Raw genomic sequence first — 27,763 nt, forward strand, 5'->3', positions numbered from 1 at the left:
AAACATCCAAGGTGTGCTATATATGAAAATATTCAGGGTAGTTCTATATGCATGCTAAGTGACACAGTTGTATCACAAAGTGCACACTCTTCGTTCTTATCCGCCTCACTAATGCAGCCAAAGACCAATCTATATGAATTCTGCGTAATCGTGGCCTACCAAACGGTAGTCAAAGATTCCCAGCAACATTCCTATATTTGACGTTAAATATCTTTTCATCGATCATTTTCGAGCTGATGAAAACAACTTGCGGGTTAAATATGGTTATTATCAGATAAAGTCCTAAATTAATGTCGCCAGCTAATTTTTACAATAATACAAGATTCTCATGATTTGTAACTAAATAGTAACTTACAATATAAAGTCATTAGTCTACCCAAGATAATGTTTCTTAGGTTCACTGATTATATATATATATATATATATATATAGACACACACACACACAGTCAAACTAGATATATATATATATATATATATATATATATATATATATATATATATATATATATATATAGACACACACACACACACACACACACACACACACACACACACACACACAGTCAAACTTCGATATCTCGATCTTCAAGGGGACGAGGAAATAGTTCGAGTTTCAGGGAGTTCGAGTTTTCGAAATTAATATATAAGAGTTCGAATATGAAACTGCATTGCAGCTGGTTGCAGCATTGCAGCTGGTTGATCTCACTTAATATTGTAAGAAGCGTGCGCTTCACTGCCTACATCTGAACTCTGAAAACTATGCATCCCCAGTTGAAAAGCATACATATACATATATATATATATATACATATACATACATACATACATACATACATACATACACACACACATACATACACACATACACACACATACACACACACATACATACAAACATACATACATACATACATACACATACATACATACATACATACATACATACATACATACATACATACATACATACATACATACATACATACATACATACATACACACACACAGACACACACACATAAATATTCTCGCCCGATATTTTTTGAATTTGTATGCTCCCGAATAACGCTATAAAAGGCGAAGTGTAATTGTTATTTATAGATGAAATGACACCTGGACATGGGAGTCCACGCAATGCTGTTAGATCTACTGGTAGACCCAGTAGAGCTAATTTTAATCAGATTGACACAAACACACACACACATACACACATACATACATGTATGCATACATACATGTATACATACATAATATTAAACGAGGGTTGCCGAGGCTTTGTAAACAGGATAAAGCCGACATATCCCTACGTCATTAACTAGTTATTACTTTTATCCTGCAATCCATAAAAAATAGAGGGGGGGGGGGGGGGGGGGGGGGGGGTCGATAGAAAATGTTAACTTCATAACCAATGGAAGTTGATTTGGTGTGAGGAAACCTTCTGAGGGTCCCCAGAGGAGGAAATTAATGGTTGATGGAAGAGTGGTGGAACATGCTTACAATACCAGTACAATCGAAGCTGTTGACAGACTGCACGTGTTAAGACGGAAGACCCTACGGCTAGCATTTAATTGTTAGTATTTTATATTATTAGTATAAAACATTTATTTTACACGTAATTCCTTAACTTAATGCAAGATCATAACTATCCCTAATAATTATAAACAGATTGAAAATGAACAGTCTGTCAACATTATGTTTTCGTATTAAATCCCACTTCTGTATTTCGGCGCACTAAAATCATGGTACTTAAATCACCAAGTCTACAGGCTGGTAGGTACTGGGTTCGGATCCCAGTCGAGGCATGGGATTTTTAATCCAGATACTGACTCCAAACCCTGAGTGAGTGACCCGCACGGCTCAATGAGTAGGTGCAAACCACTTGCACCGACCAGTGATCCATAACTGGTTCAACAAAGGCCATGGTTTGTGCTATCCTGCCTGTGGGAAGTGCAAATAAAAGATCCCTTGCTGCTAATTGGAAAGAGTAGCCCATGTAGTGGCGACAGCAGGTTTCTTCTCAAAATCTGTGTGGTCCTGACGCCATATAAACGTAAATAAAATGTGTTGAGTGCGTTGTTAAATAAACATTTCTTTCTTTCTTTCTTTCTTAAATCATCAGGGCGTGCATACCTATACAAATACACACACATATACATACATACATATTAACTACCCATCTGAATAATTTGATTAAATTTTTTAAAGGAAGAGTTTGGCCTGTTTCACCCCACCAAATACAATTTTGGGTTATGGTTAGCAATAGTGATAACTAATGTGTGGGGGGGGGGGGGGGGTATAATGGTCGGAACCATTTCCCTTTTCCCAAGCAAAAGTTAATGACATCAGAAATCATATACAATTATTATTCGAGCTTGTGTGTCGCACTGATTTTACGAAACAAGTGTCAGGATTATTGTATTACTTGAGCGAGTTTCATAAAATCAGTACAATTCACATGCGAATGTAATAATTTCTTTATTATTCACATTATCCAAAATTTTATTTTTATGAATAACAAAGTAGGACCATGTTAAAACTTTTCAAACATAACTAAAAAGACAACAAAATTATTTTAATATGCATTTACACAAATCTAAGACTGGGGAAGCAGCATTAAGTTATGACATTACTTCACAAAATGACGTCATTCATTGTGCACATGAAATAATTATGACACACACATGGGTCATACTGGTTATATTCCCCTGAATCTCTTGAACTATGTGGATAATAAAAACTATAATAGGCCTACCACAGAATGGTCTGGTATAAATATATGTACTTCTTAAATTTATTTTGAATGCAGAAATAATGCATTTTATATGAAAACCCCTTGTACACATTCTTCTGGAGGTGTAATGATACAATACATATCCTGATATGTTGGTCGCGATTCAATAATTCGTTGATTATTTTTGGCAATTAAAGCTTTATTACCATTAAATGATATTTTAATTACGATTAGCTTAAAGGGACAGACGTTAGTTTTTAAACACTAAGGCGTATTTTTCACAATTAGAGCGGTTTATGATTACTGAAATCAAACAATACTTATATTTTATTGTTTAGATTATCCACTTTCATACAGCTGAAGTGTTTCTGGTTATCCCGGTGTTGCTAATACCACAAAATACATTGTTTTATATTTTTAAAATTGCACGTGCGTCTGAGAAGTAACTGTTATGGAGTTGTGTTTTAGGTGGGGTTTTTAGGGTATTTCAACATCACAGACTCTTGTTTCACTCTGTTGTATCCAAATTTGTTACAGGTTTGTAAATAACCAAACTTAGTGTCCATTCTTAGAATCTTACGGGTTGAAACTAGGGTCTAGGTGAAAAATTATGCCTTAGTGTTTAAAAACTAGGGTGTGTCCCTTTAAGTGATAAATTTTTTGAAACCCAATTAGTTTTTCTTTGTTCTAATGTTTGTAGCGACTCAAAATATGTTTTATTCAAAACAAAAAGGACATGTATACGTATATCACGAATTGTACATATCATGATAGAGCAGTTCATCAAGATAAACGTTGAGGTAGGCTTGTGCTTGATGTTTATCTTGATGTACATATTGTGATACAGCTGCGATAAATTGAAGTATAATATCGTGGACTTTGTATCGCGATACGATACTTTATCACTGTATGGTTACCCCTCTATGTGCTTCCAGAGTGTTTTACTTACAATTTAAATAAAGTTCTGTTGAACAGCCACGCACACATTACCAATTACCAAATGTTTGACATCCAGTAGCTGATGATTAATTAATTAATCGATGTGCTCCAGTGGTGTTGTTAAACAAAGCAAACTTTAACTTTAATAGGTTTTTGTTGCAGTTTGTTTTTGTGAATATTGGTGATGTTTTTCTCTCTTTCTTTTTCCTTTTTTTTTTTTTCCTTTTTAGAAGAATAAAAACTTCCATGATGCAGGTAGACCATGCAAGTGAGGAAGTCAACAAAGAACCTCCAATAAAAAAGCAGAAAATTTCTGAAGATAAGACCATTAGTTCTGACAAATCACCCAGACTTTTAACACAAAAAACTGAAACTGCTACTGAAAATCTGGGTTTAAAATCTCATGATGACGAGGCTGTTAAATATGACGAGAAAGTGAAGGAAAGTCATGGTGACAAGACTTCAAACAAGGTTGAAAGGACAGACGATAAAAGTGGTGGAAAAACAGCTACAGAAGACCAGACTGTAGTTGGGGAATCTCCCTGTGCACAGGTAGTAGGACCGGCCTCCGAAGAAGATGTGGGCGTTACTGAATTCATTAGCAGTCATGATGGATTTAGTGCCATTATAAAACAAAGGTCATTATTTTAAATGGATCTTTTTAAATTTGATTGTAGATAAAGAGCAATGTGCAGTATTACACGTATTCCAATATTATGATACAAAGGATAAATATATATACACTTGAAAAATTCCGTAAAAATATATTTCAGATCCATGTTGTCCTTTAGAAAGCCCAATATCTTGGATTCATCTAATTTTCATAACTCTTCTTATCATTGCGAACAAGGAAGGAACTGACATTACCTTTTTTAAATTAAAAAAAAAGAAACAAGTGATTCATGAATATATTTAAGGTAGAAATAGTAAACTTTAAATTGTATTATTTCTTTATTGTTAGACCATTTGTGACACCCAATAGCCAATGTGTATTTTTGTGCTGGGGTGTCGTTAAATATTCATTCATTCATTCATTCATTCATTACTGTTAATGGTTACATGAAAAGAAATGTATATTGGATTATTTGGGGGGGAGGGGGAGGATTAGAGGTTGGGGTAACCCATAAATGGTATCTGTTGATTTTCAGTTCTGTCTTGATAAGGCTATCTATAAATTCAAAATAAAATATATTTGCTATATAATCCAATTTTAGATCTTAAAATTTAAAGAATTTTTTTTACAGTTAATTATATAATGTGCTCACTGGTGCACAAAGGACCACCAAAGTTGAATGAAAATATTCTTTAGTTGTACTCGGTTGTACTCAGAACATCACCGATCATTTCTTATTGTTTCCCCAGATACTCTGATTTTATTGTGAATGAGATCAGTAAAGATGGTCTCACTGTCCACTTGACATCAACAGAATTACCAGCAGCAGAGCCTCAGTCGGAGTCTGCTGACAAGGTTTGTGTATGTGCTGGAGCAGCAGGAATGTTGGAATTAAATAAGAAGAAAAAAGTAACGTTGGAATTAAAGCTGGTTTTGACAGGATTCTGATTTGCTCTGGGTCCATTTTAGTCGGGTTTCATTCGACACATTTATTTGTTTTCAGATAATATTTGTGTTTTGCAGTTTAATTGAAAATTAAAGTGACAGACTATTTTTTAAACACAGCGGCATATTTTTCACTTTCAGAGCTAATTTTGATAACTGAAATTATACTTTACTTAGATTTTATTGTTTAGATTATTAATGTCTGTACATCCAAAGTGTATCTGGTCATCCTGGTGTTTTTAATACCACAAAATGCATTTGTCATATTTTTAAAAAAACAAGTGCGTCTGAGAAGTAATGATTATGGAGTCAACTTTTAATCTATTTTAAAGGTTATTTCACCATTTGAACTTCACAGACTCTTTGGTTTACTCTGTAGCAACTTTATCCAAATGTGTTAAAGGTTTGTAGGTTAACTAAACTTAGTGTCCATTTATACTGGTTGAAACTAGTGTCTGTGACTTTTAAGTCATTGCGCTGCACTAGTCAAAACGTACATGTACTTTTAAACCTTTTGGATTAAGCAATCTTGTGGTTATCTCCCCTGACTGCACATACACCGTACAGTGTTTCGTAATGTTCTAATTTGACTTCTATTTCAGGATCCTGATTCGGAAGAAGGAATCTCGGAAATGCACATTGCAGAGATTCAAAAGTTGGTTGAGGGCAGAGACCCAAAAGCCAGCTACTTTATTAAGGTATTGAATTCTGTTACATAAACAAGGTTTAAAGTTAAAGTTAAGTTTAACAACACCACTGGAGCACATTGATTCATTAATGATCAGCTATTGGATGTCAGACATTTGGTAACTTTGAAATATAATCTTATAGAGGAAAACGCAACATTTTTCCATTAGTAGCACGAGATCTTTTATATGCACCATCCCACAGACCGACATGGACTTTGATATACCAGTCATGGTTCACTGACTGGAACGAGAAATAGCCCAATGGACCCACTGATGATCGATCCTACATTGACTGCGCATCAATCTTTACCACTGGGCTATGTCCTGCCCCCCCCCCCCCAAGAAAACCCCCCCCCCAAAATAAACAAAAAAAAACAAAAAACAAACATCGTTTATATGCAATATAATAAGAAAAAATATTTTAGCAAGTTAACAGAAGAATTGCCACACTAGTGTTAATTTTTACTCGTTGAAACTACTAGTGTCTGTGACTTTTAAGTCACTGCGCTGCACTATACAAAACATACAGGTACTTTTAAACATTTTGGATACTGTACAATTTCCATCAAGCATCAAGCTTTACCATTGGGCTACATCCTGCCCCCCCCCCCAAGCCCCCCCCAAAACAAAACAACAACAAACAACCCCCCCCCCAAAAAAAAACCAAAACATGGTTTATATGCAATATAATAGTAAGAAATATTTTAGCAAGCTAACAGAAGAGTTGCCACATCTAGTGAGTTTTTACACCCAATAACCAATGTTCTTTTATATCATGCTGGATCATCATTCATTCATATTTAGTTTTAACAGTCTAAATGAGACTATTTTTTAACATTTCCTATGTCTTTCCATTGGCTAAGATGGGTGAAATCTAGCTCAGTCAGTAGAGTGCTCGCTTGAGGTGTTTGACTCAATGGATCAAACCCCCTCAGTGGAACCCTTCTTTCCTTGGGTTTTTACATATCCCAACCAATGCCACATAACTGGTATATCAAAGATTGTGGTATGACCTCTCCTGTCTGTAAGAGGTGGGATATAACCCAGTGGTAAAGCGTTGGCTTGATGTGCAGTGAGTCTAGGATTGATTGATCCTCATTGGTGGGCCCATTGGGCTATTTATCGTTCCAACCATTGCCACTGTCATGGACGGAGGAGCCGGCCAAGGCCGGCTCTTGTGCCCATGACAGGCGTGCGCTACAACAGCTTGTTCTGAATTTGCACGTAAAACCCTATGACATGATATGACAACCATTGCACCACGACCAGGGTTTCTGCCAGAGGGTAAAACAGGTATGGCACCATACCCAAATATTTTTGCAGATTTAATTTTTTTTAAGTTAACCTTTTGACAAAATTAATAACTCTTATCACTACTGTATGAATTTTTTAACCCTAACCCTAAAATTAACTCCTTTTCTTTCTGTCGACTGTGATTGTATTCAGCACACACATTGTAAATATTCAATTCCATAGCGCCATACTGAAAAATTTCTTTCTGGCAGAAACACTGCCGTGGTATGTGCTATCTTGTCTGTGGGATGGTGCATATAAAAGATCCCTTGCTGCTGATCAAAAAGAGTAGCCCATGACGTAGCGACAGCAGGTTTCCTCCCTCAATATCAGTGTGGTCCTTAACCATAAGTCTTTCGCCATATAACAGTAACTAAAATGTGTTCAGTGTCATTAAATAAAACATTTCCTTCCTTCTCCTGTCTGTGGGAAAGTGTTTATAAAAGATCCCTTAAAATTGAAGCAGGTTCCTCTGAAGGCTACAAATCAGAATTACTAAATGTTTGATATACAATAGCCAACGATTAAGTAATCGGTGTGCTCCAGTGGTGTCATTAAACAAAACACACTTAATGTTGTATTTGGTCCAAACAACATTCCCAGTACTTAACAGCTTTTTCTTGTTTTGTTTAAATCATTATATGCAAGCCCAGTAAAGTGTCTTTTAAACATAACTTAAATTTGTTGTTATATGCAAGCCCAGTAAAGTGTCTTTTAAACATAACTTAAATTTGTTGTTATATGCATGCCCAGTAAAGTGTCTTTTAAACATAACTTAAATTTGTTGTTATATGCAAGCCCAGTAAAGTGTCTTTTAAACATAACTTAAATTTGTTGTTATATGCAAGCCCAGTAAAGTGTCTTTTAAACATAATTTAAATTTGTTATATGCAAGCCCAGTAAGGTGTCTTTTAAACATAACTTAAATTTGTTGTTATATGCAAGCCCAGTAAAGTGTCTTTTAAACATAACTTAAATTTGTTGTTATATGCAAGCCCAGTAAAGTGTCTTTTAAACATAATTTAAATTTGTTGTTATATGCAAGCCCAGTAAGGTGTCTTTTAAACATAACTTAAATTTGTGGTTATATGACATGGTTTCTATTATTATAAAAGTGTTGGATGCACAGTGCACAAATTTACAGACATTACCTACCAAAATTTATGTTAAGATTTGTCACACAAATGTCATTACATTAATTAGTAACAGAAAATGAACACTTTTTAAAGCCAAGATCACATTGTATGACACAACACAACTCAACTGTCTAGTTGAGTCAGGTCATGTAGTGTATATTGTAAAACCAGTCATCTGCAACTGATGTTTTTGTTGTCCCAAAGGCATTTGACACTCATGACCATCCAGTCGAGCTGTGTTGGATATTGTGATCTAGATGTAATTGTTTTCCTGTATAACCTTTTTAAATGTATATAAAGATTGTTATACAAGCTTGTGTGTCGTACTGATTTTACGAAACAAGTATCAGGATTCTGGTACTGCGAGAGTGAAGGAAGGAAGGAAATGTTTTATTTAACGACACACTCAACACATTTTATTGATGGTTATATGGCGTCGGACATATGGTTAAGGACCACACAGATATCGATAGAGGAAACCTGCTGTCGTCACTTCTTGGGCTACTCTTTTCGATTAGCAGCAAGGGCTCTTTTATATGCACCATCCCACAGACAGGATAACACATACCACGGCCTTTGATATACCAGTCGTGGTGCACTGGCTGGAGTGAGAAATAACCCAATGGGCCCACCGATGGGGATCGATCCCAGACCGACTGTGTATTAAGTGAACGCTTTACTACTGGGCTACGTCATGCCCCACTAGAGCAAGAGTGAGGGTAACACATGAATCCTGAAACACGTTTCATCAAATCAGCACGGTTCACACGCGAGTGTAATCATTTCTATATCATCCATAATATTATTTTTTATGAATAACAAAGGACCCTGTCAAAATGTTTCAAACGTAACTAGAAGGAGACGACGACATGACGTCATTTTGTTAAAGATATTACACAGAGCTAAGAGCATGAAAGCCACATTATGTTATGATGTCACTTCTCAGAATTACGTCAATCGTTGTGTACATGAAATTGTTACGACACACGTTTTGTACTGGTTATATTTGCCTGTATATATTGAACTGTGTGGATAATAAATATGATTATTAGGTAGATTCTGACAAAGAAGCAAGGAAGAGAATTCATCTGGCGATAAAGAAGCGGTTCCCTCAAGTGAACAGCAACACTGAGAAACAGGAAGGGGAAGAATCCTGCATTAAGATTTCTCTCAAGTCAAAGGGAGGTAATAAATTGTCATTATCTGTAAGGAAAATAACACTTCAACCCATTTTAAAAATGATTATTTAATATAACATGGTTATTTCAACATGGGGGGGAGAGGGTTAGGGGATAAAGCTAGATTGGAGAGGGAGTAGAAAGGAGAGAGAGAAAGCAAGAGGGAGGTGGAAAAAGAGAAATAGAGATATGACTGTCACCGCTTAAGATATTTGTACAAAAAAAGAAGAAAGGGGTCTTATGTATGCAATGAGCTACATCTCGACCCCTAACTGAATGGAATAGGAAGGTAATAGCTTGTATTATAGCTATTAAAACAGATTTGGTTTAACATGCAATACAGGTTTGTTTAAATATATGCTGAGTATTGAATATCAATGAATAAATGCTTGCCACTGAATGTTAATATATTTTGCTTCAAGTTTGTACAAATTGATAACATTGTCTTATGCATTTGAATGCTCATTCTTGATTGGTTAATATTGGTTAGGTTTACAAAATAAACTAATGAAATCGCACCTTTTTGGGGCTTTGTATCAATCAGATTCTGATATATGACAGTCGTAGCAAGCAGCATAAGACAGTGCCATAATGGTAGCCTCGTTCAATATTTTAATTTTCACCTGCTGTTTCTATAAATAACATCAGTGGAATACCATAAAATGGGTATTTTTCATATTCATGTATTATTTTTTAGTTGTTTATATTTTTGTTGCATAAATTACCCTGATGCAAATAATTACTAGCTTTACGAGACAAATGCAAAAGCTTATGGTACTATAGGGAACATTTTGTTTTCAAAATCTTGATTAGCGATATTTTAAAGAAAATCTATAAGGTGTCAAAGATGTATCTGACTTACTCGAATGTATGTTTGTAGGTGATCAGCGATCCGAATCAACATGGCCGCCAAACCGAGGTGCCTACTGTCACTTTGTTTTGTACAAGGAGGGGATTGGGACGATGGATGCTGTAAACCTGATGGCCAAATTTCTCAGGTTAGTCCACCTTTAAAATACTGCATATTGTAAAAGTTCTCTTATACTATGCATGCAACTGGCTTCACTAAGGCAGGGCTCGAACTTAACGACGGCACCGATTGCAATTGCCGTCGTTGAGGTATAAATTGCCATAGGTCAGGAACATCACCAGTGACACAAAAGTGCCATCGTTAAAGCTCATCAATGATGGCAAAGTGTTTACGCCTGATGTACATTATCTGCCAGTATATAAACTTAGTACATTTAAAATATGTCTACATACAGCAAAATAACCTTTCAGTCGAGTTTATTTGCTGCAAAAGTCATAATAAAAAATTGCTGTGGGCATACTTTAAATTGCCATAGGTGGGCTATTTCACTAACGGCAATTTTGTTTTTCAGTTGTTGTGGGAGATAAATTCTTAAGTTCAAGCCCTTCTAAGGGTGCTTTTTCCAATAAGAGAACAGCAAAGTAGCTTATTATTTATCATCATATATAGTACATTATTTTATGAATTTTAAAGTGAGAATTGTGAGAAAAAGTGAAATACTTGGATAACCTCAAACTACGATTTGTCAAAACTAATGGACTTGTTTTAAACTTACATCCAGAATGTTTTGTAGCCCTTCAGTACTTTTTACCAGGGTTGGGATTTTCAAAATATTTTTTTTCTTGTATAAAATATTTTTCATAAAGCAGATTGAATTTGATTTGAAATGCCTAACTATTACTTTTGTTTATGTATGGTAATATTTTAAGATTTATTAAGATTGGTTCAGCTTATAATTTTAAATGCATCGCTGTTTTTTGATGACCTTCACTTAGATATTTAGATTAATGTTTGGTTTACTATCATTTATTTCCAGAACCAAAACCAATGTTTTCCAGTACGCTGGAACCAAAGACAAGCGGGCAAAAACATCTCAAGATGTTAGTGCTTTCAAGTAAGACCCTTGGAAATGTGTTACTATCATATACTGAACTCCCATTGAAAACACACCACTCAGTTTTCAGTTGTTTACTTTTTTTATCGCACATGTGATGTTGCTATAAAACACAATAACCCGAACCCTAGAATACAATTGTTGGAGTTGTTTATTGCCTACCAGAATACATCCAGGCTCCAGCTACAAAAAATCACTTAAATGTTTTACTGTTACTGTTGCTTTATCAACATGCCTATATCAAAAAAAGTTTCAGGCATGTTGAAATGTATTATTGTTTCTTCTCATGTCTGACTGGTATGTTTTCAGTGGAGTTCAGTATATTTAAATATTAGACCACTTTCCTGCCATTGTTTTAACTGTTATTGAACTTCAGAAGTAAAAAAAACAAAAAAACATTACAAGCAAGTAATTTTTATATATACATCCCAAGAGTGGGACGTAGCCCAGTGGTATAGCATTCCCTGATGCGTGGTCGGTCTAGGATCGATCCCCGTTGGTGGTCACATTAGGATATTTCTCATTCCAGCCAATTCATAACGACTGGTGTATCAAAGGCTGTGATGTGTGCAGTTCTGTCAAAATAAACAAATGTTTGACATCCAATAGCCGATGATTAATAAATCAATGTGCTTTAGTGGTGTTGTTAAACAAAACAAACTTTCAAATATGTCCCTTTCACAGGTGAAGTAATGTGAGATTGCCATCTTGTATTTATCATATTTAAATAATATCAAAGGCACTGACACTACATGTTAACAGGCAGTGTAAAATATTTTTGACTCTTGCTTCTTTTTTAATGTTTAACAGGCAGTGTAAAATTTTTTAACTGTTGCTAAAAGCAGACATTTTTGACTCTTGCTAACAGGAGTTGACTATTGGTGACTCTTGTAACAGTTGCTCAAAATATTTTTGACTCTTGAACAATGTGTAAAATATTTTTGACTCTTGTTAACAGGCAGTGTAAAATATTTTTGTCACATGACTGGTATATTAAAAGAGACATTTTTACAAGTTTGAGTTGCTTGGTCCTGTAGTTGCTCAAAAGTGCATTTTATGAACAGAGTTAATTGTTATTAATGGGAAAATCTGTACATGCTGGTATTCCTCTAAGATTTTGTGTCTGTCTGTGAGAAAATTTACCAGCCTTTGTTCTTAATCAAAAAGTCTAGTGGTTCCTCATTTTGTATAAAAAACCAAACTTGACATCAAAAAGTCTAGTCTGTCTTATACAAATCCACTTCTATATGATATCCATTCTATAGGAACCTATTTAGAGTCCACTGTAATTTATTTTTAATTGACATTTAAATGTGTATTTATATAATTATTTGTGTTGACACATCACCATTATTTTGATTAATTTGCCTTGTTTTGTTTTTTCCTTTACAGAGTGGATGCTAAGAAATTGCATTCTTTGAACAATAGACTTAATAAAATAATGTTGGGCAATTTCAGGTATGTGTTGGAAACTAATAATATATTGATATTACATTTGAAACAGTATTCCTGTTGAACATGTATAATCAAATGATTGCTATTTAGTGGTTATCAGTGTCAAGAGATTATATATAATAATATTTTTAAAGAATACAAACCTTTTTAAAAGTAAGAGACTCCTATCCTAAAATTGACCAAATACAAGTTTCATGAACTTTTATAATGTATGTGTTGATATAGTGTTACAGTTTAATTCGAAAACAGGCATTTATACATGTATTTGAGTACTGGATTTTATTTTCTGGGTTTGCATATACCGGTAGATAGTTGGCAGTATCGATTCTGTTGATAGTGAATACACACAAATTTATTAAAACTAATTCTACATGTATTTTTCATTTGTAAAATATATTACAGGATGGAAAGGTAAGCTTTTCACTTTTGAATGAGTGATTATATTTTGTGATAAATTCAGCAAAAAGCTAATTTTGAGAATTGTAATTTTCATGTTTATTTTGGTGCATTTTATTTGATAACCAGGCAATTTTATTTTGACTGAACATTTTAAGATAAAATTTATCAAAATGCTAACTATATTTACACTGAACTTTATTCATGTCTTAATTGTGGATGTTTTATGTTGTTGTTTTTGAAGGTATGAAAAGGAAAACATTGCCCTTGCTCAGTTGTCGGGAAATCACTTTACCATAGTTCTTAGGTAATTTGAGATATTTTACAATTTTATAATTATACACCTCACAAAACATTAATTAATTTTTAAAAAAATTAAAAATTTCATAAATAATTTTTCCAACTGTATATCAACAACTTAACAATATCAATAATATATCCATACAAAACATGCCTGTGCTCAATACCATAAAATGTTAGTACCATAAATTGAATGAAAACAGATATCTATCTCATTGCTATTGCACTTTAAAAATATTTCATGATGATCATAAATTGCTTCATATTTGTGGGTAAGTATACTAATAAAGCCACATGGCTGAATGTACCACCTCATGAGAAACACAGGTTATGCGTGACATTTAGTCAGCTGTGAGAAAATGGAGATTGAAAGTTTGACCAATGATGGAAATATTATTAATTTATAATTATTATAGCCTGTGATTTGTTACAACTTACACGGGTGGGACGTATCCCAGTGGTAAAGCGCTCGCTCAATGCATGGTCGTTCTGGGATCGATCCCCATCAGTGGCCCATTGGGCTATTTCTCGTTCCAGCCAGTGCACCATAACTGGTATATCAAAGGCTGTGGTATGTACTACCCTGTCTGTGGGATGGTGCATGTAAAAGAATCCTTGCTGCTAATCGAAAAGAGTAGCCCATGAAGTGGCAACAGCGGGTTTCCTCTCTCTTATATTTTTGTGGTCCTTAACCATATGTCTGACGCCATATAACCATAAATAAAAAATGTGATGAGTGTGTCATTAAATAAAACATTTATTTCTTTCTTACAACTTACATTGATAGGAAGGGACATAATTTTCTTATATTCCTTATTGCTTATGTACCTTTGTAAACAGTGTTTGTAGCTAACTTATCATGCCCATCAGAGCTCATACTGGAAACATTTTTGTTTTAGCCAATTTTCAGATATGTAGAGTATTTCCTTGAAAATTATTTTTAAATGATTAATGTAAAGAAAATTTATTAGCCAAAGACTAAATGTTGTATAAAAATTATCAAATGGACATGGTGAACCATAGCCCATGGAGTGACAGCATCATGTTTTCTCACTACTTATCTCTGTGCTTCTTAACCATATGTCTGATTCTATATATAACCACAATGTACAGAAACCTTTGTGCAGGAGGTGTGTGTGCAGGAGATTTTGTCAGGAGATTTTTTAAATTCACACAATAACCCAAAATCGCAAGATTTAAAAAAAACATATTCTATGAATACTTTATAATTCTTCTTAACCTTAGATCTTGGCATTTAAAAAAAAAAAAAATTAAGTTTAAATATTATTATGATTTAATACATATTTAAAATAAATAAATTATTTTATCCAAAAAATGTTAAGAAGGTGATTTGACTTAGTACAGATCAGAGGCTGCGACAAATTTATATAAATCTTATAAATTAATATGACTTCACTCATGAGAATAATTGATTTTTATTAATTCATTTCGTGTGAATGCAGAGATTTGGAACCACTTCCATTCCAACTCATCATGTTTATACAGCTTGGCAGGTTGTGCTGTGACATGTGATTTTAACATGATGTATCGCTGTCCAACTCGGGAGTCTGGCAGTTTCAGATTCGTCATAGCTTCAAATAGTACGTAAATATCGAACTAAATTGGATGTTTTTTTTTTTTATATGGCTGTCAATTATTTTTTTTTTAACACGTCATTTTATAGCAGGCCAACTTCGGCAAAGGTTAAACATGTCGGCCTGTTTACATTCTCAGAAACCGAAAGTCGACTGCTAAGAAGATTTGATCAAAAAATCCGGGAGGGTTGGCTGTCCTATCATTAAATAAAAACATTTTTTTCTTTCCTTTCCTAGAAATGTCACAGGTGATGATAGTCAGATAGAGGCTGCGATGACTTCACTCAAGAATAATGGATTTATTAATTATTTTGGAATGCAGAGATTCGGAACCACTTCCATTCCAACTCATCATGTTGGCAGGTATGTTGACACTGATGATCCAATCCAGTGCTTCAAATAGTACGTAAAATATCGCATGCTGTTATTTTTTTTTTTACATTAGCAGGCCAAAATGTCCTGCTAAGAAATAAATATGGCTTCCTAGATAAAAACGATAGCATGGGGTGAGCTGAGTGTTTGGTATGGTGTATGAAAAATTATGACCTCTGAAATGGATTTTATCTGTACGGTTGTGTATACAAAAGAAATAATTGAGATAAGTGTACAAAGATCTCTCTGAAAAAAATTACCTGTGATTTCATGTGTTGTTATTGATTAAATTGTTGAGTGAGACCTGCTTATGAAAATGTTTATTCTGGTGTGAGACCTTTAGTTTTGTTGTTCAGGTATTTCCGGAATAAAATGTTCTACATGCAAACGCCATGCTTGAAGTGTGCTCTTTACAAACATGATCTATTAAGATCGTTAACACGTGTTAACCAATACATAAAAATCTGTTAGGTCTAAACCATATTTCGAGCCCTGCAACCCATGTATCAAGAGTAACACAGGTTTCATACCTGTAAGTTAATGATAAACAACTTGTGCATACATTTTCAGCACTAAGGAATAACATTCCTTTCACATTATACTGAAAATGTGATTTGGTTCCAAATATTTTAAGATTAATTGTAGTAAAATGGTCAAATGTATCATAAATTGCTTCATAAATAATACTCCCCGAGAAAAACAACAACAACCCCAACAATAAACAAAAATTGTGTTTACAACTCTGTATTGTGCTTAATTTTTTGCATAATGTATCTCTGTTTCCGCATTTCCGACCATTGGTGCAACATTGGGAGACATATGAACTTGTGAAGCCAATTCATATGATATATAGCAAGTCACCTTCAGTATGCTTAATGTCAACAGACAAGTCCAGTAAGTGAGGTGTGTGATAATTGGATATACAGGTAAGCACAAAAATAAATTAAAATGAAATGTTTTAAATTTTTTCAGAGCGTTACTTCACGGCAATTGGGAAGAAGCTGTGGAACTTATTCTCCAACCCAGTAAAGCTGGTAAATGTTGGATTGGTGCATATTTCTTTTTACCTATCTTCATATACAGTAAAGTACACTTATAACGAACATGCTTAGAACGAACTACTGCATAGAACGAACTGATCGTAAATTCCCGTTTTATGCAGATGTGTACAAGGAACTACTGCTATCCTGAACTAACTATCATGGTCCCTTCTAGTTCGTTATAAGAATACTCTACTGTAATTAGATTTTTCGATGAATGTAAAATAATTTTGTCAGTTAGCGTCAAATCTTGGACATCACTTTATACTGGTACTTTGTCGTATTGAGCTTTATTGTTTAAAAAAACCTGATTCAAAATAACACAAACTTTTAGTGTTATTATTGTTTTAAATGTAATTATAAGAATTATTAGTTAGTTTACATTTATTGAGGTATGAACCAGAAACAAAATGATCCGCAAATTTATATGTGAACAGCTTCACTGATTCACGCAGTTTGAAGACGATTTTTTCTGTTCATGTCCCAATAAATGTATAAGAAATAACAGACAATCCTTAACTAAGCATCTAAGGAAAAGCATGTGCTATTCTGTATGGGAAAATTCATATAAAAGATCCTTTGTATTTCATATAGTACAAATGTCTTTATTTTCATAACTGTATTTAAACGGACACTATAATTGCTTAGTACAAACAATGGTTGTAGGATAAAATATATCTTTAGGTTTGAATCTTCCTATTTTTGTCTAGTGTCTGAAGGATCGGCTAAATCATTTGAGTCATCACACATTGAGAAAACACTTCTACGAGCTTTACAGAAACACGGAGAGAGGAATTTCTCGGCTGCCTTGTCCCAGGTAAATACTGAAAGCCTTAATGCTTAACAACTAGGCATCATGAGCAAGGTGTGTAAAATGTTTAAAGGAAAACCTAATGGTCATTCACTGAGCCAAGTGTACAAATTTAAAAAAAAAGTTATTATTTAGGTAAATTATTTGCCTGTCCCCACCCCCACTTCAAATGGTGTTTACATTTTAATCCATTCATCTGACTCAAAATATCTGATGACAAGAAGCATTTCATTCCATCAACATTCCTATTACTTCCCAATTAGTAATTGATGGTTTTCATTTCATTCCAATGACTTGGGGAAGTTTTCAGACAAATCTTCCCATAAACAATTTCAGATGCCTACCTGCAACAAGCAAATGGGTTTGCTTCTCATCTTCTATGTGATTATTTGTCAAATGGTTCTTGTCAGATATGTCAGCTAGTGTATATTTGACTTATAAAAAAAAATCATTATTGCTTGATTGCAGATAGCGAGAAACACGCGTCTTATGTATGTGCACGCCTACCAGAGTTATGTGTGGAATTCCATGGTGTCTAAAAGACTCCAGTTGTTGGGTACCAAACCCATCGTCGGTGATCTTGTTGTACTGAAGAATGATGCCGGCAAGTTGAAGAATAGTGGTAAGCAGTCTTGGGAATCGGTTGGGATATCATCATCAGTCATCGGTTATAATTGGTTTGTACCAACCGATCAACTTTCGATTACACAATCGGTTAAAATTATATGAACGTAAGGATTTGAATTATAAGCACCATGTACCTATTGTTATGTTGACTGGGATAGTCCCTACAAATCACTCATTTTACTATTTAAGATCAGTTTTAGTTATGTACACATGAAAGCAAACACCAATCCCAAAATATTTACATTAATGCCATCATCTGAACTGTAGGAACAATTACAGTTAAACATTTTCCCACACAGTGGTTGTTATAATCGATCATCACATAGGTAGAGCCAAATCCAATCCATTTTATATATGTCATGTCATGTCATGTCATGTCATGTCATGTCATAGGGTTTTACGTGCACATTCAGAACAAGCTGTTGTAGCGCACGCCTGTCGTGGGCACAAGAGCCGGCCTTGGCCGGCTCCTCCGTCCATGACAGGAGAGGGGAGGGGAGAGGAGGGACCGCCTGCACTGGCAGGTGCAAGGGAGCACCAGCAGCCCGATCAAATCGGTAGCAGGTGGGTGGGGGTGGTGGTGGTGCTAGGGAATTTGAATGGAGCAGTTAAATGCCAAAGAGAAAAGGGTGCGCAATTTTGATCGAGGGAATTTGGTGCAATTTTGAACGGCCGGTCGAAAGGTAAATGGCCGAGCTAATATAGGTTTTGATATTAGTGAATCGAGAGTAGCTCGTTATATTATATTATATTATATTATATTATATTATATTATATTATATTATATTATATTATATAACATCACCATTGGTAAGCAATGTAATCAGCATTCTCGTTGTCTTGGTAGTGGCAGCTCAAGTGTATATAGGTTTACTCGAATCAAATATTATATTTTTTTACAAAATATTTAAGGTGTAAGACCATTATATGAACTTCTGTCTAACTAACCACTAACAACTAACCCACTGTCCTGGTCAGACAGCCCAGATAGCTGAGGTGTGTGGCCAGGACAGCATGCTTGAACCATATTTGCCTCAAAATTATCTTACAGTTCTACCTTTTTTTTTTTTTTTCACACTTTTTAGTTCTCTTGTTTATGAATAATTTTTACTGCAGACTTCCTGGCAACCACGAATGACCAGGATGTTGTGAAGGTGAAGCCGCTGGTTCTGGATGCTGACAACATTGGAGACTTCTCATTGGCTGATGTCGTCCTCCCTCTACCAGGTCACCAAGTTGTCTACCCTGAAAACAAAGGTTTGTGTATAAAAACCAGACAAGATTACCTGGCAGTATTGGTCAGAAGTGTAGTGGTTAAGCCCACTGACATACGATTGGACACCCCCAGTCAACGAGGTCTTAATTACGAGCTTCCCATCCTAAATCAAAACCTATTGGCTCCAACTCGGAGCGATTGTGCCAAATTACCTTTTAAAACAACTTAGTAGGTGTACGGGACACTACTTACTGGCTTCTCTCTGCCGCTAACCACTAACCCACTGTCCAGGTCAGACAATCCAGATAGCTGAGGGTTGTGTGCCCAATGACAGCATGCTTGAACCGTAACTAATTATATTTTTAGAGAATGTTTGAAAATAATAGGTAGTGTAAACAAACCGTCCTTTCACTTGATTATATTGAGATTTTCTTATGGGCATTTTTTGATCAGTGGCAGATTGGTTACAAAGAAATCATGATACGTTTCAGTGTGTTTTTCACGAATATGACTTTTTTTTTTTAATCATTTACATTTATTTGACACCTAATAACCAATGTGGTTTTTTAGCACTAAGATGTCTCCAAACATTCATTCTTCCATTAGCAGGATGAGGGATTTTTTAGTTTTTTCTAACATGCAAATCGAGTTTGTGGTTTTTCTAACATGCAAATCCATCCTTTAAATGAACTTTAGCGAGCACCATAATTGAGGAAAATATTTCCTAGTGCAATGAGTCTAACCATTTTAATATAATTATTATTTACTATGTATGATGTACCATGATGTTGCTCCTTCTCTCAGGTGATGTTTGTTTCAGCACAAGTAACTGGCTAGAAACTAGTGTAACTAGACATTTCCTTTAGCACCGTCCTTTCACTTGATTATGCTTATACACTGATTAGATTCCCTGCTCTTATGAAAGGTTTTTTTAATTGTTAACTTCATTTTTTAACCTCTTTCAGTGGCAGATTGGTACAAAGAAATCATGGAGCTGGATAATCTGGATATTAACAACATGAAAAAGAGTCACAAGTAAGTATATGTAGCACTTTGTAACTAGTACTTACACTCCGCGTTAATAACAAACCTTTTATGCCAGAATTGTTTTTAACTGTGCTAGATCTGACTGACTTGTGAAAATTAGCCAAATTTAAACAAATTAATTTATTAATTTAATGTATCTATATTTGTTCTTAATTTTTGTAAATATTATACTGGTGAAAACCCAAACTAACTGCTAAAATTTTATTTTCAGATTATATTCTTTCTTAATCATATTGATGTACTTACCTTTGTTTGACATCTAATAGCCGATCTCTAGTTTGTGCTGGGGTGTTGTTAAGCATACATTCATACATTCATTCATTCATTCATTCATTCATTCATTCATTCTCTCTGTATTCATCACTACGCCCAGCTTGTAATAGGAGTATTAAATCAATCAGTGTGTACTACTTGTAGTAATAACTAAATCAATCAGCGTGCACTACTTGTAGTAATAACTCAATCAATCAGCGTGCACTACTTGTAGTAATAACTAAATCAATCAGCGTGCACTACTTGTAGTAATAACTAAATCAATCAGCGTGCACTACTTGTAGTAATAACTCAATCAATCAGCGTGCACTACTTGTAGTAATAACTCAATCAATCAGCGTGCACTACTTGTAGTAATAACTCAATCAATCAGCGTGCACTACTTGTAGTAATAACTCAATCAATCAGCGTGCACTACTTGTAGTAATAACTCAATCAATCAGCGTGCACTACTTGTAGTAATAACTAAATCAATCAGCGTGCACTACTTGTAGTAATAACTCAATCAATCAGCGTGCACTACTTGTAGTAATAACTCAATCAATCAGCGTGCACTACTTGTAGTAATAACTAAATCAATCAGCGTGCACAACTTGTAGTAATAACTCAATCAATCAGCGTGCACTACTTGTAGTAATAACTCAATCAATCAGCGTGCACTACTTGTAGTAATAAATCAATCAATCAGCGTGCACTACTTGTAGTAATAACTAAATCAATCAGCGTGTACTACTTGTAGTAATAACTAAATAAAAGTTAAAAGTTAGTTTGTTTCGTTTAATGACACATTGAATTTCAAACATTTGGTAATTTTTTCAGTTGTCTTAGAAAGGAAACCTACTACAGGTTTCCATTAGTAGCAAGGGATTTTTTATATGCACCATCCCACAGACAGGATAGCACATGCCACAGCCTTTGATATAATAGTCGTGGTGCACTGGCTGGAGCGAGAAATAGCCCAATCATGCAAGCGCTTTACCACAAGGCGACGTCCTGACCCAAGTAATAAATAAAAGTCTCCTACTACACAAACCGGCCTCGGTGGCGTCGTGGTTAGGCCATCGGTCTACAGGCTGGTAGGTACTGGGTTCGGATCCCAGTCGAGGCATGGGATTTTTAATCCAGATACCAACTCCAAACCCTGAGTGAGTGCTCCGCAAGGCTCAATGGGTAGGTGTAAACCACTTGCACCGACCAGTGATCCATAACTGGTTCAACAAAGGCCATGGTTTGTGCTATCCTGCCTGTGGGAAGCGCAAATAAAAGATCCCTTGCTGCTAATCGGAAGAGTAGCCCATGTAGTGGCGACAGCGGGTTTCCTCTCAAAATCTGTGTGGTCCTTAACCATATGTCCGACACCATATAACCGTAAATAAAATGTGTTGAGTGCGTCGTTAAATAAAACATTTCTTTCTTTCCTACTACACAAAGACCTACTGTAGTTATTAAATAAAGACCTACTTCTTGTAGTACTGACTAAATAAAGACATATTTCTAGTACTAGTTACTAAGTAAAGGCTAAAACACAAGAAGTAATGTTAATCGATGGTTTGTTGTTTTCAGAGACTACTCGTTACCCGGTACTTACCGACACATGATCATCACTCCATCCAACTTCACCTGGAAGATGTATCGCTATGACGACTACCTGGTCCCGTTAGTTCTCAGTGACAAGGACGTGATGGAGAAACAGCCCGAACCAGTCTCGGTTCAAGGTCTGCATACATTTTATCATATTTCTACAAACTTCTTAAAAAATGGTCATCGCGTATTAATTAAAATAGCAGCCATTTTTATGTCAAAATGGAGATGCAATTCAAATTCAAACTGTAACGAACAGGGGCCTAATTCACTAAACTCTCGCAACTTTGCGATCTCGCAGTACAATGTAAAAAGACTTGGAAAGAGGATGCTTTGTTGTCTCACAGAGCCTTAAGAGACCTTTGTGAATTAGGCCCCAGTCTCCCTGATTGTATTTTGCAATAATATAAATTTATAAATAAAAGTAAATGAATATCATTCATTTGGATTTTTTGTGTGAATGTAATTTCAAGGAATAATCTTTACATTTAATGAGAAAAATTAATTTTCTTTTGAACTTAACCCAACCTCTCACTAATGACACTTCCCCCCATATTTCAATAGACTGGTCCAAACATCCCAGCAGCCAATGAAATGCCATAATTCTTCCAATGAGTCCTTTGCTTCATGTTCTGGTCATGTAACAGTAAATTCCTTCTTTTTAGTGAGAGATCAGGTTAAGTATTTATGAAACGAGAAAACCATCTATAGTCCATCCCATCATTCTGTAAAAAAAATTTTTTTAAATACTTTCAGTTTGGTTTGACGTAAGAAAAAAAGTAAATGTGTTTTGGAAATAACACAAAATTACTGTTTTTGTGTGAAATTTACAAATCAATCATTTCAGAAATAAATAACTTGTAGTACATATTACAGTATGAAAAAAGGCATTTTCTGTGGGACAGAATTGTTATTTACAATTTTTGGTCATGATGCAACTTTTCAGACTGTCTTTTTAATATTTTATATTTTCTATAGACATTACCTGTCCTCAAACAAGTGCACCTCCCCCCCCACGCAAGTGGTCTGGTCCGAACATCCCAACAACCAATGGGATGGCCTAAATTCTTCTACTGCATACTGCTCTCTAGTTCCGGTCACATGACTGTAACTTCCTTCTTTTTCTCTTCGCTAAAGGGTCTGCACGTCCTTTTGCTTGGCTCTGTTTGGAGTCAACTTTTTTTATAAGACCTTTGGTTTTGTATTCGTGTTGGGTGGAATGTTTTTCACCTTAAATTTCGTTAGCTTTCGTATGTTTCTTTCGCGTATTTCGCTTGACTTCCAAGCGTTTAATTACATGAAATGTTGTTATATTGCCGATTGTCGTGTCGGACGCCATTTGCAAAATGGCGTCTGTATTGACTGGCTTGTGTTGGGTGGAATGTTTTTCACCTTAATTCGTTAGCTTTCGTATGTTTTTCGCGTGTTTCGCTTGACATGCCAAGTGTTAATTACATGAAATGTTGTTATATTGCCGGTTGTCGTGTACGTCTTTGTTGACCGGCTTTGTGTTTGTGTCATGGATTCTTTTTCTTTCTCTTTCACAGATTGAAAACTTATTATCATGTCGGATGTTAATGTTCAGCGACAGGTACGAGCGTGTTTACGCTGTAAAAAGTTCACTGCAGGCGGCGACCCTCATGATTTATGTCCGGGTTGCTGTGTTCCTTGTAGCCTCTCTTCGAGATCCGACCTGTGTTCGGGCCTGTCTACTGTCGAGTTCGCGGCTTACTTGAAGGTAGTGTCGGCGAGAGCCAAGAAAGTGGAATCTTCGCCTTCAATTGCGGACTCCGTAGCAGATGTATTACGTTCGATACTACCCACTATGCTGAAAGAGACCATGGCGTCGATGGCGGCCTTACCAGAACCGGCGGGTTTGGGGTCAGGTCTGGTTCAAGTCCCCTCTTCGGGGGGTGCGGCTCCAGGACGCAAGACTTCAGATGACAGGCCTGCGGTTCCTACGCAGCCCTCTGACAAGCCGACTCAATCAGTTAGACATTCCATGGCCTCCAAGGATCACCGATCTTGAGCGGGGAAGTCATCTTCGGCGCAGCGGAGCGGAGCCGGGACCGTAGCTGTTCCTCACCACCTGCACGGCTTCCTACGGGTTCCGTGGATCGGCAGTGCAGACCTTCTATTGAGGCTTCAGAGGGTTCTCGACGGGACCGTCCACGGTCCGGTTCACCAGTGACTTCTGTTTCGGCGGATCGATTAGCCTGTGCTCGAGTGCTTCGAGACTTTGGAGATGCAGCGCCTACAGCGGTTTCCATCATTGATGAGCCTGACTCTCCTGACCATATGAATATGAGGGATTGCTTGGCGGCCGTCTATGACATGTTGCCGTCCTTGCCACATCCACCAACGCCGTCCAAGAAGGGACCGACACTGATGATAGCGACTGATGTCCCTCCGGAAGATGTGGTGATCCGTTCCTTGGCAGCCGGTACACTCGTATCTGAGGTGGCGACAGATTTAGACCGCACTTTTAAAGACACATCGGCTTTCGTCGCCTTCCCGTCTTGGGGTCACCGTATGTATCCGGTGTTTGACATGCCCTTTACAGATGGAGCTCCGTCTTTGGATGAAGATGTTCACCGTCTTGGGAAGTCGTCAACCGTGGATTTGACGGACAAACAAGTACAAGCCATGGATACTGCCCAGAGACGTTGCTTGTTTGTGTTATCTTACTTGGACGTTTTCCTTTCTGCGATGGCCACCCAGGCAAAAGATGCACAGTGCTACGCGCTGTTTCAGCAATCGGCGCAGATGCTAGCTTTCCTGACGTCTTCGGTGACTTCGATGTCCTCGATGTTGATGCAATACCGTCGCCAGGCTTATCTGAAAAGATCCACTTTGGATTTCCAGCATAAGAAGGAGCTGTTAGCTCAACCGTGGTCCGCAACGAAGCTGTTTGCAGGCAAAGTTTCTGAGGTGGTGAAGGCCAATGATAAGGACCAACAGTCGACAGCAACTGTCAAAGCGTTGCAACTTATTTCGACGTTGGAATCCACGAAGCAAAAGTCTACATTCACACCACAACCACCATCTATGCGCTGGAAAGGTTCTTTTCGAGGTCAACCTTCTCGACGGTTTCCGGTCAGACGACCATCCGGACCGCCAGCTCGGACCCAGGGGAAGCCTGGTCGACGTTGACGCCAGCCAACAGATCGTGGACTGCTCAGATTGCTTCAACCTACGCCCGCCCCTGATTTTGAACCAGAACAACGATTCGGTTTTGACGCTTCCGGTGTGTACCACACCGGTCGGAAGATCCATGGTCGGAAGTCGACTTCACCGTTATTGGCGAAACTGGCAGACACTTTGCCAAGATCTGTTTGTCTCGTCGATCTTGAAGACAGGGTATCGTCTGCAATTGTCTGCCATCCCTCCATTGACCACTTCACCTCGAGAACCGCGGCATTCCGTCGCGCAAGTCAAGGTTTTACAGGAGTCCGTCAACAAGCTGGTGGAGAAGGGAGCCATTCGCAGCATTTCGGAAGCACACTTAACACCCGGCTTTTACTCGGACATCTTTCTCGTACCAAAGAAAGATTCTCCGGAGCTGCGAATGATTCACAACTTGGCGGTCTTCAACGACCACTACCTGTCTCCTCCTCCGACCTTCAAGATGTTAACGTTGCGAGATGTCATAGCCGTGATCAGACCGGGGGATTGGCTTGCCTCGCTAGATCTCAAGGACGCCTACCTGCACGTTCCGATGCATGCCGATTTCCATCACTACCTGCGGTTTGTGCTACAGGGTCGGCATTACGAATGGACAGTCCTGCCCTTTGGGATATCCATAGCGCCATGGCTGTTCACCAGAATCACGACTCCGATGTCACGCTTCCTGCATCGCAGAGGTATATCCTTTTACCCATACCTCGACGATTGCCTGATGAGGTGTCACAGCAAGACAGGGCTGATTGCACATGTTGCCTTCATCATGGACTTTCTCAAGCAGCTGGGTTGGATTATCAACATCGAGAAATCTCGACTGGCTCCCACGCAGTCTCTACAGTTCATAGGCGCTTGGCTTCGACCCAACCTGGGCCTCGTTCAAGTTCCTTTAGACCATTGGGAGAAGATCCAGACCATGATTGCCATAGCCCTCACCGCTCCAATGACCTTCCACGGTTGGCAGAGTCTCCTGGGTCTCCTCACTTCCGCCCAGGATTTGACACTCAGAGGTCGTCTCCAGTTGCGGCGATTGCAGATGTTTCTCAACCCGTTTGTTCGTTTCAGCAATCCGGACTTGATCATCTCACTTCCGGACGATCTACGCTCCAGCCTGCAATGGTGGCAGCTCCGATCGAACGTCTTAGCAGGTGTCTCTATGCGGGCCTTCATAGCCACTCATCACCTGTTCGTCGACGCGTCACTGGAAGGTTGGGGAGCCCATCTAAGCAACCAGACTACTTCAGGGCTGTGGTCTCCCGGCGAACTCGGACTCCACATCAACCTGCTAGAGTTGTTGGCCGTCTACTACGCTATCCTTCATTGGCGACAGATGTTGACGGAAGCCTCTCTCATGGTGGCCACAGACAGTACTACCACGGCGGCTTACATCAATCGTCAGGGCGGAACTCACTCCAGCAGTCTGCTGCAGTTGACTTATCGTCTCTACAAGCTGGTCGACGAAATTCCATTGCAACTTCAGGCTCGTCATATTCCAGGGGTTTCCAATGTACTAGCCGACACATTGTCCCGGCCGTCGTCTCCACAGCCGACGGAGTGGATGCTCCATCCGGAAGCGTTTCGATGGGTGTGCGACAGACTTTGGACACCAAACATCGATCTTTTCGCCACACGATTCAACCATCAGCTGAGGGTTTATGTGTCTCCGGTGCCGGATCCCGAAGCTCTGGATCTCGACGCATTGGCCATCAGCTGGGAACAGATGGACGCGTACGCTTTTCCTCCACCAATCCTCCTTCCAAGGGTGCTGCAGAGGTTTCAGCTGTACCATTGTCGCCTGTTACTCATTGCTCCGATGTGGCCATCCAGGATGTGGTATCCAGATCTAATACGTCTTGCCGATCCACATCCTTTACCGCTGCCAGACTGGGATCATCTGTTGCTGCATCCCACGTCAAGACTATACCATCCACGCCCGCAGTTGTTCCAACTGCACGCGTGGACTTTATCTCCAAGAGTTTGAGGAAGAAAGGTTTTTCTTCACAGTCTACGGCGGCCATTTTGAAAGCGCACAGATCATCTACTACTGCGGCTTACAACGTCAGATGGCTCTGCTTTCACCGATGGTGTGTCCGGCAAAAACTCAAACCTCAGACGATCCAGATACCTCGTCTTGCTGATTTTTTGCTGTATCTGCGGACCACTTTACGATTGAAGGGGTCTACCATCACTGGGTACGTTTCAGTCATCGCTACTGTTCGTGATGTCACTACTGGAACGAAGTTATCGGGTATTCCTGAGATCCATAAGATGATCAAAGGGTTTCGCCTTGAAGATCAAGTACACCGGTTTCGGCCACCAAGATGGGACCTGAATCTGGTGTTACGAGTGTTATCGACCGCACCTTATGAGCCGATCGAGTCCTCTTCCCTGCAAGATTTGACGCGGAAGACGGTGTTTT

The 27,763-nt window shown here is 37.6% G+C and overlaps 1 protein-coding gene across 2 annotated transcripts in view; it reads left to right on the forward strand.

Annotated features, from left to right (window-relative positions):
- Positions 1 to 1,458: 1,458 nt before the first annotated feature.
- The window catches only part of LOC121369131 (pseudouridylate synthase 7 homolog), a 29,312-nt gene continuing 3,007 nt past the window's right edge, over positions 1,459 to 27,763 (forward strand). Inside the window, exons 1-16 of one of the 2 annotated variants that reach the window (XM_041493996.1) lie at positions 1,459 to 1,572; positions 3,903 to 4,310; positions 5,035 to 5,140; positions 5,833 to 5,928; positions 9,401 to 9,533; positions 10,407 to 10,524; positions 11,374 to 11,451; positions 12,844 to 12,909; positions 13,547 to 13,609; positions 15,435 to 15,560; positions 16,542 to 16,618; positions 17,320 to 17,426; positions 17,889 to 18,042; positions 19,164 to 19,304; positions 20,229 to 20,298; positions 22,147 to 22,298. In XM_041493996.1, the coding sequence (XP_041349930.1) occupies positions 3,919 to 4,310; positions 5,035 to 5,140; positions 5,833 to 5,928; positions 9,401 to 9,533; positions 10,407 to 10,524; positions 11,374 to 11,451; positions 12,844 to 12,909; positions 13,547 to 13,609; positions 15,435 to 15,560; positions 16,542 to 16,618; positions 17,320 to 17,426; positions 17,889 to 18,042; positions 19,164 to 19,304; positions 20,229 to 20,298; positions 22,147 to 22,298 (1,879 nt within the window). In that variant the 5' untranslated portion in view covers positions 1,459 to 1,572; positions 3,903 to 3,918. The remainder of the gene's footprint in view (positions 1,573 to 3,902; positions 4,311 to 5,034; positions 5,141 to 5,832; positions 5,929 to 9,400; positions 9,534 to 10,406; positions 10,525 to 11,373; positions 11,452 to 12,843; positions 12,910 to 13,546; positions 13,610 to 15,434; positions 15,561 to 16,541; positions 16,619 to 17,319; positions 17,427 to 17,888; positions 18,043 to 19,163; positions 19,305 to 20,228; positions 20,299 to 22,146; positions 22,299 to 27,763) is intronic. The other variant, XM_041493997.1, reaches the window with a different exon arrangement.

This window comes from Gigantopelta aegis, chromosome 3 (genome assembly GCF_016097555.1).
Source record: "Gigantopelta aegis isolate Gae_Host chromosome 3, Gae_host_genome, whole genome shotgun sequence".
In the NCBI taxonomy this organism is placed as follows: Eukaryota; Metazoa; Mollusca; class Gastropoda; order Neomphalida; family Peltospiridae; genus Gigantopelta; species Gigantopelta aegis.